Source organism: Saimiri boliviensis, chromosome 2 (genome assembly GCF_048565385.1).
Source record: "Saimiri boliviensis isolate mSaiBol1 chromosome 2, mSaiBol1.pri, whole genome shotgun sequence".
Classification (NCBI taxonomy): domain Eukaryota; kingdom Metazoa; phylum Chordata; class Mammalia; order Primates; family Cebidae; genus Saimiri; species Saimiri boliviensis.
Genome location: NC_133450.1, coordinates 217,468,027 through 217,482,687, shown reverse-complemented (window position 1 = coordinate 217,482,687; position 14,661 = coordinate 217,468,027). Strand labels below are relative to the sequence as shown.

The 14,661-nt window shown below is 52.4% G+C and overlaps 1 protein-coding gene across 2 annotated transcripts in view; it reads right to left on the bottom strand.

Annotated features, from left to right (window-relative positions):
• Positions 1–255: 255 nt before the first annotated feature.
• OLFML2A (olfactomedin like 2A) overlaps positions 256–14,661 on the bottom strand; it is a 37,673-nt gene continuing 23,267 nt past the window's right edge. For both annotated transcript variants that reach the window (XM_039475253.2, XM_039475254.2), the window contains 5 exons: positions 12,990–13,205; positions 10,799–11,048; positions 8,174–8,404; positions 4,011–4,196; positions 256–2,191 (listed from right to left, as the gene is read on the bottom strand). In XM_039475253.2, the coding sequence (XP_039331187.1) occupies positions 1,587–2,191; positions 4,011–4,196; positions 8,174–8,404; positions 10,799–11,048; positions 12,990–13,205 (1,488 nt within the window). In that variant the 3' untranslated portion in view covers positions 256–1,586. The remainder of the gene's footprint in view (positions 2,192–4,010; positions 4,197–8,173; positions 8,405–10,798; positions 11,049–12,989; positions 13,206–14,661) is intronic.

The following is a 14,661-nucleotide window of genomic DNA, read 5'->3' as shown; positions in this document are numbered from 1 at the left end:
GGGCAGCCTCCACGCCGGGAGAATAAAGGAGACAGAGGGAGCCCTTCCGGAAGGAGGTCGGCTGTGCCCAGCTCCCATTGTGACTCTGAGCTGCTCTCTAAACGTTTCTGAGCCTGTGTTCTCTTTCATGAAACAGGTAGTTGGGCTAGAGAATTTCTTTCCAGCACTAAAAATACTGTCTGAAACAGCAGAAGAGGGAGAGGCTTGGAGGCCTTGTCCTCTGGGCTGTGTGGGTCTGAGGCTCCGGGGAGCCATCAGTGGCCCCGGGCAAGGTGGCCTAGCTGTGCATCCTCAACTGAAGTCCTGCGCTTGGGGCAGCCCTAGCGACAACGTCTCTGAAGCCAGGATGAGCCCAGTCTGCAGACCCCAGTTCTTCCCTCTCCACTTCTGCCCTCTGCCTCTCTCCTGCAACCGGAAGAAAGCCTGATGCCTCCCCTGGACCCAACTCCTCACACCGCGTCTTCTGTAGACCCCAGGCTGCTAAGCCAGCCCGCCCAGTGACCAGATCAAGGCTGGCAAGGAAGAGGGAACCTGTGCCATCCTGGCACCACAACAGCCCTGGGCCTAGGGTCTTATTCATGGCAGACCTGGAGGTATCCCTGAGTGTGTAAAGGTTGTGGGTTTGAAAGCCCAGAGAAAAAGGACAAGGTGGACTCCAGGCCCAAAGGCTCTGGGATGAACCAGGGAAGGGACTCAAGGCCTGACTCTGTGACCAACACCAGTGCTTCTGGGTAGAGAGGGAGCCTCAGCTCAGCTCCCCACCCTGGCAGAGCTGCCTGCTGCCTTCTCAGCTGCTGCTGCAGAAACAAATGACGGCACTGATGAAGAGTAAGAAAAAATAAAAATGAGCATGGAGCAGAGAGAGGGGCCTTGGAACAGAGGCTGGGATTTTCTCTCGGGGTGCGGTTTCTGCTCAGCAGCTAGGTGACGGTAGAGGTTTGGAATGCGGCCGGACAGCGGGTGGGGTGGGCTGGCCAAAGGCAAGAGGCAAGGACACTGGCCAAGGAGCCCAAAGCCCAGGGCCACCAACAGCTCAGCCAGGACAGGGCCCTGGGATGGCAGGCAGAGCCGGGGCCTCCACCCACCCCACACCAGCATCCTGGCCCCAAAGGCCTCTGGTTCTGAGTGGCCCTGGGAAGGGAGACAGAGTTTAGAGAACAAGGGAGACCAGGGGAGATGGGGGAGGGCAGAGAGGGGAGGGCGTGGTGAAGTCTCCTCATCTTTAAAATGGGGCTGTCGTGACAGCACAGCCTGCGTGATCACAACTGAGGTGTTAGGCAAGGGATGATGCCTCTCTGAGCCTCTGTCTCCTCATCTGTTAAATGGGTTCATGATCTCTACCTCCAAGGAGGTGCTGGGAGAATCAATGGGTAAGTGAGCAGAAAGTGCTTGGCACAGTGCTCTGCAAGTGGAAGCAAGTATTACCCACTGGGTGCTGAGGAAGCTCAACCTGGTGACCACCTCATGCCCAGTCCCAGCCCTGGGCTGGCCTCCAATAAATATCTGTGGATTGGGTCAGTTGCAGGAGATGGTGTGGGGAACCCCTCCCACACTGCTGCCCCTCTCCAAGGGGCACTGGTCTCCACTCAGACGACGAAGTGGAGGGTGTAGGTGAGCTGATGGCCATTGTCCCAGGCGTACAGCACACGCTCCTTGGGGTTGTAGTCGATCTGGGTGGTGTAGGCGTACTCGTTGAGGAAGGGCAGCTGGGGGCGTGCATCGGTGCCTGTGTGCGTGTCGAAGGCGTAGGCGACCTGGCCTTCCTGCTGGTTGTAGGTGTCCACCGCGTACAGGATGCCGCACACCAGGAAGCAGTTCCCGTAGGAGTTCCGCCGCAGCCGCGTCTTCCACGTGGTCTCCCGGTGCACCGAGAGGTCGCTGGGGTCCAAGCGGCTCAGCACGATCACCTCAGGCTGGGCCTCATCGCGGTCATCCACAGCGGGGTAGATGACCCACAGGCCACTCTCGTCCACGGCGAAGTCAATGTCCGAGTGGCCACGCCACTTCCAGGGTGTGGTGTCCTCATATACCACATCGGGCAGCAGAGCCCAGGAGGCCACAAAGCGCTGACGCAGGTCGTACTTGATGATGTTCTTGGTGAAGGCGCGGTTGTAGTAGAAGGCGCCCTGGTACACCACATGGCCCGTGCCGATCCAGTTGTAGGGCAGCTTGTACATGTTACTCCAGCGGCCTGCAGGCGGAGGGCGATGGTCACCCCAGACCTCCGGAGCAACCCCAGCCCACCCGCATCCCCCGAGACCACCAAGGACTCTCAGTGGCCCAGTAGGCAACTGATATCAAGCATGTACAGCGTGCCTGGAGCTGGGCTGACATCTTATGGCACGAGCGTCTCCCGAAGGAGGTCTATCATCATCCCACCTGCTTAAGAGGAAACAGGCTCAGAGGAGTCAAGGTTACCCAGCCCTGGAGTGACACAGCTAGGATTTAGACACAGAATGACATCAGCCCCGTTCTTTGTCTCCAGGCCTTTGTCCCTGCTGTTCCTTAGGACTGCCGTTCCCCAGGTCATCAGCTTAGGGAATGCCTGCCCATCTTTCAGAGCCCCAGGCCAATGTCACCTCCTCTAGGAAGCCTTCACTGACCTCCCCAGCCTGAGTGAGGGGCCCCTCCTCTAACCTCGCATGGCCTTTGTCTTTTTATCTCCCCAGGACACATCTGTAGCCACCAGACAGAAGCTTTCACCTTGATGCTTATCACTGGCTTCCTCCATCAGCCTGTGAGCTGCTTGAGCAGAAAGCTCAAGGCCAGTTCTGAGCTGGTAGAGGAAGGATTTTCATTGTTCCAGGCCTTTATTTTTTCGAGATGGAGTATTGCTCTGGCACCCAGGCTGGAGCGTAGTGGGGCAATCTCAGCTCATTGCAACCTCTGCCTTCCAGGTTCAAGTGATTCTCCTGCCTCAGCCTCCCGAGTAGCTGGGATTACAGGTGCTCGCCACCATATCCAGCTAATTTTTGTTTTAATTTTTTAGTAGAGATGGGGTTTCACCATGTTGGCCAGGCTGGTTTTGAACTCCTGACCTCAAGTGATCCGCCTATCTTGGCCTTCCAAAGTGCCAGGATTACAGGTATGAGCCACAGCACCCAGCCTGTTCCAGGCCTTTAGTTCTGACTCCACGGCTCTCAGGGTTAAGTCCAAACTCTTTTACGTGGCTCATGAGGCCTGCCCTAGCTTTCTTATTCACCACCCCCAACCCCAGGCCATCACGCTTCTTCTCCTTGCCAGGCCTTTGCATGTGCTGAGACTTCTGCCTGGAACACCCTGACCTCTCTTTTCTGCATGGCTTACTCCTACTCTTCTTCCGGGTCCCAGCTCAGCATCGCCTCCCCGGGGATGTCTTCCCTGATCTCTAGGCTGGGTTTCCATGGCCCCCTCAGTGCTCCCTCTAATGCTGTACTGAAATTGTCTCTTCAAGCCTTTGCCTCCCCCACCAGACTGTGCATTTCCGGAGGGCAGGCTAGATCTAAATGACCCCTTCCCCATATCACGCCCCAGATCTGATAACCAGATTTCTGCCCTTCCCTGTGCTGTCAGCTCCATCCTGGCCCCTGCCCAGACCTGCAGCTCTTCTAAGGCCTGAGGCCCTGCTCACCTATAAAACAGGTGATAACCCCACCTTCTGGAGGTATGTGGCTGCCATGAGCTGACACACAAGGGGCAATCAGCGCAGGGTAAGCACTCAACAAATGGAAACTCAGTATTGGCCCTTTGAAGGGGTAAGTCACACTTGTGAGGACAGGACCCCGTCCATCCTGTTTGCCACTGCATTCTGGTTCCTGGCACGGTGCTAGCACACGGGGGTGCCATGGGGTCTGACTGGGACCCCAGCCCAGTGCCCTCAGCCCAGACCCCCCTCCTTGGAGTGGCTGGTAATCTGGAGCTCAGCCAGGCTATACGATAGAAACCCACAAGGCAAGGAAGGCCAAGTCTCCAAGAGGACCCCTCCCCAGGCTGCCCATACCCGCCCCGTCTCCACCTCCGGGGTCTCTGACCTTGCTTGAAGTTTTCTAGGTTGCGGAACTCCACCAGGCTGTTTCCATAGTAGTAGTTGGTGACATAGATCCTGTCGTCTCGAGCTGCAGGGTCCTTCATCCAGGCTCCCTCGTGGCGCCCATAGCTGTGGTGCCTCACGGGGGGGTCCACAGCCCGGAGGGTGCCCTCACAGCTCGCATCTCTGCCTGTGGGGAGGAGGGCAGGCAGCATCAGTATACAGACCCCCCAAAGCCCGCAGCCAGAGCAACGGGCTGGGAATGTTATCTGTGTCTAACTTCAATCCCTGCTGATATTTTGTTTGTGGCCTTCTTTCCCTAATCCTCATCATCAAAGCAATACCTGATCATTACTGAAAATATAAAACATTCAGAAAAGAGAATGGAGGCGAGGCACGGTGGCTCACACTTGTAATCCCAACACTTCGGGAGGCCGAGGGGAGGATCACCTGAGGTCAGGAGTTCAAGACCAGCCTGGGCAACATGGTGAAACCCTGTCTCTACTGAAAATATAAAAATTAGCTGGGCGTGGTAGGGGGCACCTGTAATCCCAGCTACTCAGGAGGCTGAGACAGGGGAATCACCTGACCTGGAGAGGCAGAGGTTGCAGTGAGCAGAGTCATACCACTGCACTCCAGCCCAGGCAACAAGAGTGAAACTCTGTCTCAAAAAAAAAAAAGAAAGAAAGATAGTCAAACTTGGACAGGTGTACTGACTCACACCTGTAATCCCAGCACTTTGGGAGGCTGAAGTGGGAGGATCAGTTGAGCTCAAGAATTTGAGACCACCCTGGGCAACACAGAAAGACCTTGTCTCTACAAATAAATAAATAAATAAATAAAAAATTAGGTGAGCATAGTGGTGTGTCCCAGCTTCTAAGGAGGCTGAGGTGGGAGGATTGCTTGAGCCTGGGATGTTGAGGTGGCAGTGACCTGTGATCACACCACTGCACTCCAGCCCGGGCAACAGAGCAAAACCCTGCCTCAGAAAAAAAAAAAAAAAATTAAAAATTAAAAAAGTTAAAAAGTCAAACTCAGAAAACAGAAAAAAAAAAAAAGTCAAACTCATAAAAGCAGAGAGTAGAAAAGTGGTTACTAGAGGGTGGGGGGATTAAGGAGATGTTGCTAAAAGGATTTGAAATTTCATTTAGCTAATGGAAATAAGTTCAACATATTGTATACTTGAATATTGCTAAAAGAGTAGATTTTAAGGCTGGGTGTGATGGCTCATGCCTGTAATCCCAGCACTTTGGGAGGCCGAGGCAGGTGGATCACTTGAGGTCAGTTCAAGATCAGCCTGACCAGCATGGTGAAACCCCGTTTCTACTAAAAATACAAGTTAGCCAGGCATAGTGGTGCATGCCTGTAATCCCAGCTACTCAGGAGGCTGAGGCAGGAGAATTGCTGAAACCCGGGAGGCAGAGACTGCAGTGAGCCGAGATCAGGCAATTGCACTCCAGCTTGGGTGACGGCACAAGAGTCTATCTCACCAAAAAAAAAAAAAAAAAAAAAAAAAAGAGTAGATTTTAAGCGCTCTTTAAGAAAAAAAAAGATAAGTAATGTGAGGTAACATATATGCTAATTAGCTTGATTTAGCCATTTCACATTGTGTACACATATCAAAACATCATGTTGTAAATCATAAATACATACATTAAAAAAATTTTCTTTCTGCAGTGTGCCAATAAATACATACAATTTTTATTTGTCAACAAAAACATTTACAATTTTTTGTTTAATCTTATTTTACTTTTTACAAAATAAAAAAATTTTAAACTCTTTTTTTTTTTTTTTTTTTTTTTTTGAGACGGAGTTTCGCTCTTGTTACCCAGGCTGGAGTGCAATGGCACGATCTCGGCTCACCGCAACCTCCGCCTCCTGGGTTCAGGCAATTCTCCTGCCTCAGCCTCCTGAGTAGCTGGGATTATAGGCACGCACCACCATGCCCAGCTAATTTTTTGTATTTTTAGTAGAGACGGGGTTTCACCATGTTGACCAGGTTGGTCTCGATCTCTCGACCTCGTGATCCACCCGCCTCGGCCTCCCAAAGTGCTGGGATTACAGGTTTGAGCCACCGCGCCCGGCCGAAACTCTTAAAATATAAAATAAAAAATAAAAAACCTAAAAATTTCCATTACCCAAAGAAAAATTTTTTTCTGTTCTTTTATTCTCTTTTTAAAAATTTTATTTCATGGATCACTTGATGTCGGGAGTTCGAGACCAGCCTGGTCAACATGGCGAAACAGTCTCTACTAAAAATACAAAAATTAGCCAGACATAGTGGTGCATGCCTGTAATCCCGGCTGGTTGGAGGCTGAGGCAGTAGAATCACTTGAACTCAAGAGACAGAGGTTGCAGTGAGCTGCAACCACACTACTGTACTCCGGCCTGGGTGAGAGTCAGACTCTGTCTCAAAACAAAACAAAACAAAGCCGGGCGTGGTGACTCATGCCTGTAATTCCAGCACTTTGGGAGGCCGAGGCGGGTGGATCACGAGGTCAAGAGATCGAGACCATCCTGGTCAACATGGTGAAACCCCGCCTCTACTAAAAATACAAAAAATTAGCTGGGCATGGTGGCGCGTGCCTGTAATCCCAGCTACTCGGGAGGCTGAGGCAGGAGAATTGCCTGAACCCAGGAGGTGGAGATTGCGGTGAGCCGAGATTGCACCATTGCATTCCAGCCTGGGTAACAAGAGCGAAACTTCGTCTCAAAAAATAAAAATAAAATTAAAATAATAAAGCCCAATAACAATAATAATAATAAAATTTTATTTCAATAGTTTTTGGGGAACAGGTGGTTTTTGGTTACACGGCTGAGTTCTTCAGTGGTGATTTCTGAGATTTTGATGAATCTGTCACCTGAGCAGCATACACTATATAGCCAGTATGTGGTCTTTTATCCCTTACCCCCTTCCACCCTTCTCCCGTCCAAAGAAAAATGTAAATATGTGACATTTCCTTCCTTTTCTTTTTTCTTTGCAATGTACAGTCATGCAGACATACTTTAAAAAGCTGTGAGTATAGTTTTATGTATCCTGTTTTTAGCCTCCATTGAGCAATTTCTCTCATCATTAAACAGCCTTTTAATGATGTGCTTTCAAGGTTCTGCCAGGGCGGTGGACAGCTGTGCCCTGTGTGTATGTCACCAGTCTTCCCACATCAGCCCTTCGGGTTATTTCCAGGTCTCTGACATTAGAAATAAGGCCCTGAGCCAACCATTTAAGCTGCAGCTGTTGTTCCCATTGCTGGTGGATCCTTCAGGAAAGATTCCTAGAAGTGGAATGCACTTGGACCAAAGCGGGACAGGGTTTGAAGGACTGTCACCACAGACAGCCAAGATCCCCTCGGAAGGATGGGATCAATGACTTCACAAGGAAGATTTCTACCATGGACACAAATCAAAACTATAAATGCTGACATCAAAGCAGGGCCAGTGACTGGACACAGGAAATTAAGAGACAGAAATAGTTGCTGGATTTGATGATGGCATTCTAGGTGACGTTTTAAGAAGAATTGGTTGAAAATACTACCTGGGCCGGGCACTGTGGCTCATGCCTGTAATCCCAGCACTTTGGGAGGCTGAGATGGGGGATCACCTGATCTCAGGAGTCAGAGACCAGCCTGGCCAACATGGTGAAACCCCGTCTCCACTAAAAATACAAAAATTAGCCAGGCGTGGTAGTGCACGTCTGTAATCCCAGCTACTCACGAGGCTGAGGAGAGTCGTTTGAACCCAGTGGGTGGAGGTTGTAGTGAGCCAAGAACATACCATTGGACTCCAGCCTGGGTGACAGAGTGAGACTCTGTCTCAAAAAAAAAAAAAAAAAAAAAAATCCGCTCACTGTAACTTCTGCCTCCCAGGTTCAAGTGATTCTCTTGCCTCAGCCTCCCAAGTAGCTGGGATTGCCGGTGCCCACCACCACACCTGGCTAATTTTGGTATTGTTAGTAGAGAGGGGGTTTTTCCATGTTGGCCAGGCTAGTCTCAAACTCCTGACATCAGGTGATCCACCTGTCTCAGCCTCTCACAGTGCTGCTATTACAGGTGTGAGCTACCATGCTCAGCTGTAAAAAGCATTTCTTGCCTTGAAGGCTGCACAAAAACAGTCTGTGGGCTAGATTTGGATACAGGTGACAGTTTGCTGACCCCTGTGAGGCTCACTCACCTTGGCTGGAGATTTCTGGACCTGAAGGTGGCTCAGTAGGCAGGAGATTGGTGGTGGGAGTCGGCGTGGCGGCGGCGGTGGTGGTGGCAGGGACTGAGGTGGCAGTGCCAGGAGCCAAGTCTACTCCCTCTGAGGACCTGGGCTCAGCCTTGTCCTGCTCTGCGGAGTTGGGCTCGCCCTCTACCTTGGGCGGCACTTGCTCCAACCAGGAAGTGCCCTGAAGGGCGTTGTCTGCAGAGAGAAGACCCCATGCTCACATTCCAGCACAACCTGCTGCGGTGTGGGTCTCCCTCAGGCCCACTGGGCTCCCGGCAGCTCAGGGACCCTCAGGGAGTGGAGGGGGTGAAAGGTTTCAAAGTGGGAGGCAGGGAGGACTTCACAGTCAGGGCTTTAAACTCAGCAGGGCGGCCTCAGCCAAGTTCCCCTGCCTTGCTGGGCCACCTCTGTGAACTGAGAGTCATGAGCCCACCATGCTGGACTGTGGTGTTGATGTCAGAAAAATGTACATAAAACAGGTGCACAGATCCCAGCAACTATGAGGTGCCAAAAAGGAGATCCCTTTCTTTTCTATGCGTCAGGCAGTTTTACCAGTTCTCTCATTTCCTAAATTCAATTCTAGAGAGAAGCTCTTATTCCCATTGCACAGGCCTGCTTCTATTCCTCTGCCATGGAAAATGCAGCTGCTGCCAGGATCAAATGCAAAGGCATGAATGGAAGTGCTTAGAGGGCTGGGCACAGTGGCTGGTGCCTGTAACCCCAGGACTTTGGGAGGCTGAGGCAGGTGGATCACTTGAGCCCTAGAGTTCAAGACCAGCTTGGCTAACATTGCGAAACCCTCTCTCTACTAAAAAATAGAAAAAATTAGCCAGGTGTGGTGATGGGTGTCTGTAGTCCCAGCTACTAGGGAGACTGAGGCGGGAGGATCACTTGAGCCCGGAAGGTCAAGATGGCAGTGAGTCATGATTGCGCCACTGCACTCCAGCCTGAGTGACAGAATAAGACCCTGTCTCAAAAGAAAAAAAAAAAGTTTTTAGAAAATTATGACACCAGCTGGGCGCGGTGGCTCACTTCTGTAATCCCAGAACTTTGGGATGCTGAGGTGGGCGGATCACCTGAGGTCAGGTGTTCAAGACTAGCCTGGCCAACATGACGAAACCCTGTCTCTACTAAAAATACGAAAATTAGCCGGGCATGATGGCATGTGCCTGTAATCCCAGCTACTTGGGAGGCTGAGGCAGGAGAATTGCTTGAATCTGGGGGGCGGAGGTTGCAGTGAGCTGAGATTGCACCATTGCTCTCCAGCCTGGGTGACAGGAACGAAACTCCACTCAAAAAAAAAAAAAAAATTGTGACACAAGGGAGACAAAGGAGTGGTGCTGTTATTACTCTGATGGCCTGGGGCCCAGGGGACCACCTGGCAAGCTGGGGAAGGGGCTCAGAGACCCCTTGACTTGAGGACAATAACCTGACTTCATTTACTCTCCGTTTGGGGCTTCCTCTTTGCAAAGGTCCTGCTGTGGGCAGCCTGGAGAAACAAGAGGGCTCTCAAAGGAGTCCTGGCGGGGACAGGGGTTGTCCCCCTGGTCAGGGAGGACCACAGGGAGGCCTGGCCTCAGCAGCCTGCCAGGTGAGGGTGCTTGTTCCCACAGGCCTTGCTGGCAGAGTCAGATGCCTGCAGCTGTTTTCAGGCAGTGCCCCAGCCAGGGGTCAGAGGCTCCGTGCCGTGTCCAGGCCAAGCTGGCAGGGTTTGGGGCAGCAGCTGGGACCAGGCGCTGGGGGAAGAGGCTCCTGAGTCCTGAGAGGCCAAGAAACAAGAGGGATCTCAAATGAGCCTGGTCCCTGGCTGTTTCACCTCCTTGTGCCCCTTATACACGGACTGAAAGGAGGGCTTTGCAGGGGGAGGTGGTTCAGCAGGACCCAGGAAGGGAAGAGCAGGTTTGGGACACCCTTCTGGGACATCGGAAGAGAGCAGGTATCTGGGGAGGGTGTTAAGTGAGGGAATCAGGAACCACAACCCATAGAGACAGCTCAGAAATTTGGGGTGTCTTGAAACTTTTGCCTCTTGTTTGCCAGTTGCTTTGTCACCCTTCTCGGTGATCCAGCAGGGAGCTGCAGGAAAAATACGAGAGTCTAGGCGCTCTTCCTTGGGGATCTAAGAAGAGAGAGGAGCTGGAGAGGAAATGAGAGGAGCCCCAAAAGCCCTGGTCACTTCCCAGGAACCCTATATTCTCCTGCCCCCCACTGTGGCAGCTGCCTGGTCACAGGAATTTTTCCCATTAGACTACGATATCTGTGGGGGCAGGGACTGTGTCTCTGCCATTCCCTGTCACCTGGTGGGAGTGGACCTTCAGCTCATATTCCGATGCAAAAAGCAAAGTCCAGTAAAGGTGAAGACAGCTGTAAATACTGGAAGGCAATCCAGTGGCCCTCAGGTTGGTTCTGTGATTTCATCTCAACAGCCCCCTGAGTAGGGTGTTATCCCCATATGCTGATAAGTAGAGAGCACCCAACAGGTCATCAATGGGTGGAACTGAATCTGGGGCGGTCTGACTGCAGAGAAGATGAGGAGATTCCTAGGAGGCATGCATCCCCCACTTCCCAGGGTCCCCATTCTCCCCTACTCACCTGCCACTGCCTCGGTGACCTCCTGCCTGCCTGCCTTGTAGTAGGTGAAGCCCCGGATCACAGCCTGCTGCTGGGCCAGGGCGCGGGGCTTGGCTGTGGGCTGGAGGAACCTGCCCTTGCTGCTCTCCTTCCTCAGCTTCTCCACCTGCAGCAGCTTCTCCTTGGGCGGTTTCGGGAGGCCTCTGTCTGCGACACCCTTCTGCACGCTGCCATACTTGCTGATATCCTTGCTTTTTCCTCCAGCTGTGTCCTGGGAGGGAAGAGAAGTCTCAGACTTGAAGGACAGTAGAAGGGATGTCGTGGGGAGTCCTGGGGGCTCAGCATGTGGGGGCTGGAGGTGGTCATGTTGCTCCAGACCCTGCGTCCCAAGCGCTCATAAAGTCACAGCTGTCCTTTACCCCACTCGCCATGGTGGCTACATCCATGACTGATTTGCTTCAGTTTCCTCTACAGCTCTCTAGCTCCCTTGCAGGCATGAGGTCTACATCCAACCTCTAGGCTATGCCGTTTCTAATGTTTTGTGTTTTGTTATTTTCACTTCTTTTTTTTTTTTTTTGAGACGGAGTTTCACTCTTGTTACCCAGGCTGGAGTGCAATGGCGCAATCTTGGCTCACCGCAACCTCCGCCTCCTGGGCTCAGGCAATTCTCCTGCCTCAGCCTCCTGAGTAGCTGGGATTAGAGGCACGCGCCACCACGCCCAGCTAGTTTTTTGTATTTTTAGTAGAGACGGGGTTTCACCATGTTGACCAGGATGGTCTCGATCTCTCCTCCTCGGCCTCCCAAAGTGCTGGGAATTACAGGCTTGAGCCACCACGCCCGGCCTATTTTCACTTCTTATTGAAATGCCTCTGATGCTGGCTTGGCACAAGAACACAGGCCCTGTGACATCACCCATTGTTAGGCAGAAGCTCCAGCAGATACGGCAAGTACAGTAGCTGGGCGCCTTCTGCACCATTGCCAAAACACGCTTCATTCTCGCCTGTGGAACTGGCACGGGACTGGGCAAGAAGCCAGCTGGGGGCCAAGGCACAGCCTTCCTAGCGGCTTTATCGGCATCTAGGCAGTTCCAGTTGCAGACACAAATGGCCCCATTATCACAATGTCAGCAAAGGAGGCCAAGACGTGGAGAGGAAGAGAGGAAGAGGGTGGGCTCGGCAGTCACGCAGACCTGGCTGCCAGTCCCAGCTCTGCCACGCCCTCTCCACATGACCCCTCTCTGTGCATCTGCCAAATGGGCAGGAGTCACCCCTCCTCCCAGGTGACTATGGGCTTCACTGACAACGTCTGTGAGAAAGTCAAGTTTAAAGTAGGAATTCCACAAATACCAGCTCCCTTCTTCAGCCACTCACCAGAAAACAAGGCCATTGTGAACAATGGTGTGGCTTGTGTCTTTCTCAGGGGCGACTGGCTGGAGGGGCCTGAATGGGGTTGAATCCAGTCTGCACTCCATTTGCCAAGCCACATGCCATGGTGTATGTCCAGCATAGGCAGGAGCCTCTGTGCCACCAGCCTACCCAAACGTGGTTGTTCTTTCTCATTGATCTGGTCAGAGGGAGAGCCAGCTTTGCAGCTCGTCTGCCTACAGGGAGGACGTTGGTCACATTTGCATGTAGGTGCGTCATCTGTCATGTGTGGCTCTGCCTAGTGACGGAAGCTCTGCTCACTGTGCTCTGAGCTTGGAGGTGGAGCATATGGGTGTTGGCTGCAGGAGTTCTCTACCCCAGAGCGGGTTGGGTGAATGGGTATCAGTCTGCAGGGGTCCCTGAGGCATTGCCCACCTCCCCCTGAGCAGGCTCAACCCAGCCAAGGGTCCAGCCACAGCAGGAGAGGCTAGAAGTGGGTTTGCTGCAGCCAACCTGGTCTCTAAGGGCCAGGCAGAGAGCACTGTCTCCATAAACTTGTCCCCACTAGTTTCAAACTTGGGAATGAGAAGGTTGCCAAACACCTGGCTCAGGGACCAGCCCCCTTGGCGGGATCCCCAGGTCTGTCCCATTCCCTATGCTGAATGTGCTCACTGCACAGCAGGTATCTCCTGCCCCTCACCCTGCCAGGGACTCTCTGGCTGTGCCAGCCCTCAACCCATCCTGCAGCCCCAAACCCCAACGAGCTGGCCCTCAGGGCCAGCATCCTGGCACATGGAGCTCCCAAGCCCAGCCAGCTCCGGCCCCGTGATCAGAGCTGGGGACTCACCTGGGCCTTGCTACCAGAGCCCGTGGCAGGGGTGTTGGGGGTGGCAGCGGCGGCGGGGGCATCCTTCTGCAGCAGTTGGAGGCCCAGGCGGGACAGCTCCTTCTTGATGCCCAGCATGATGGCAGAGTGGTTCTCATAGTGCCTCAACTGCTCGCTGAGGTGACGCACGCTCTCCTTCACCACCTCGTTCTCCCGGCTCAGGTTGGCCCTGATGCTCTGTGGAGGGGCAGGATTGGAGGTCTTTCCTGGGCCAGCTTCCTCTGAACCCCCAGGCTGGAGGGACACCCCTACTTCGGTCATTAGGCTTTGCTGGCCAGTCCCCTGAATGGGCCGAGGGTGGCCCCGTGAAGTATGGGCCGGAAAAACTAGGCTCCAAGAGACCCTGTATTTATGAACTTTTAAAATTTAAAACGTGAAGGAATAAAAAAAATAGATAATACATGTGCATGGTACTAAATTAGAAAGATATAAACAGCTATAAAAATGTCACCCTCCCACCTTTATTTCTCAGTACCAACAATTATTATAGGTTTCTTGTGTATCCTTCTAAAGAGAGTCTGTATATTTAGAGGAACGCATGTATATACGCACACATTTTTAACACTTTGCTTTTTTGCTGAACGGCCTATTCTGGGATCCGACGCATATCTGCACACGTAGGGTTCCCATGCCTTCTCACGGCCACACGGTACGCCATCACTTGAGAGGCTATAATTTATTTACCCAGTCCCTGATTTTTTATTTATTTATTTATTTTTGAGTAGCTGGCACTACAGGTACCCACCACCACGCCCGGCTAATTTTTTGTATTTTTAATAGAGACGGGGTTTCACCATGTTGGCCAGGCTGGTCTTGAACTCCTGGCCTCAAGTGATCTGCCCGCCTTGGCCTCTCAAAGTGCTGGGGTTACAGGTGTGAGCCACCGTGCCTGGCCACCCAGTCCCTTATTGATGTTTACTTTTTCTTTTTTCTTTTTTTTTTTTTTTTTTTTGAGACGGAGTTTTGCTCTTGTCACCCAGGCTGGAGTGCAATGGCGCGATCTCGGCTCACCGCAACCTCCGCCTCCTGGGTTCAGGCAATTCTCCTGCCTCAGACTCCTGAGTAGCTGGGACTACAGGCACACGCCTCCACGCCTGGCTAATGTTTGTATTTTTAGTGGAGACGGGGTTTCGCCATGTTGGCCAGGCTGGTCTTGAACTCCTGACCTCAAGTGATCTGCCCGCCTCAGTCCTACAAAGTGCTGGGATTACAGGTGTGAGCCACTGTTCCTGCCCCTTATTGATAGTTACTTAAGTTGCTTCCAATCTTTGGCTACTTTAAAATAATTGTATACATAATACATAAATACCTTCTGTTTGTAAAATCTTCAAACAACGTAGATGGAGTGAAGCCCTTTGGAGTTTTGCGGAGGGTGAAACTCTGCTTCCCTCCAAGTCTCCAACTTCTCTCCTGGGCCGTGTGGGCTCCTCTCCCAGGACTGAGCCCTGTCTATACTCCCAGGCCTGTTCTCCTTCCCTGACTCATCTCCCTTTGCTGGGGCTCTGGCTCCCTGCCTACTTTTAGCAGCTCCCATACCAGCTCCTGGATCTACTCCTGGTTCTGAATCCTGCTAGGAGCAGACAGACTGCTTAGAACCATAATGCTCCCTGCTCTGTGAACCTCCTGCTGTCTA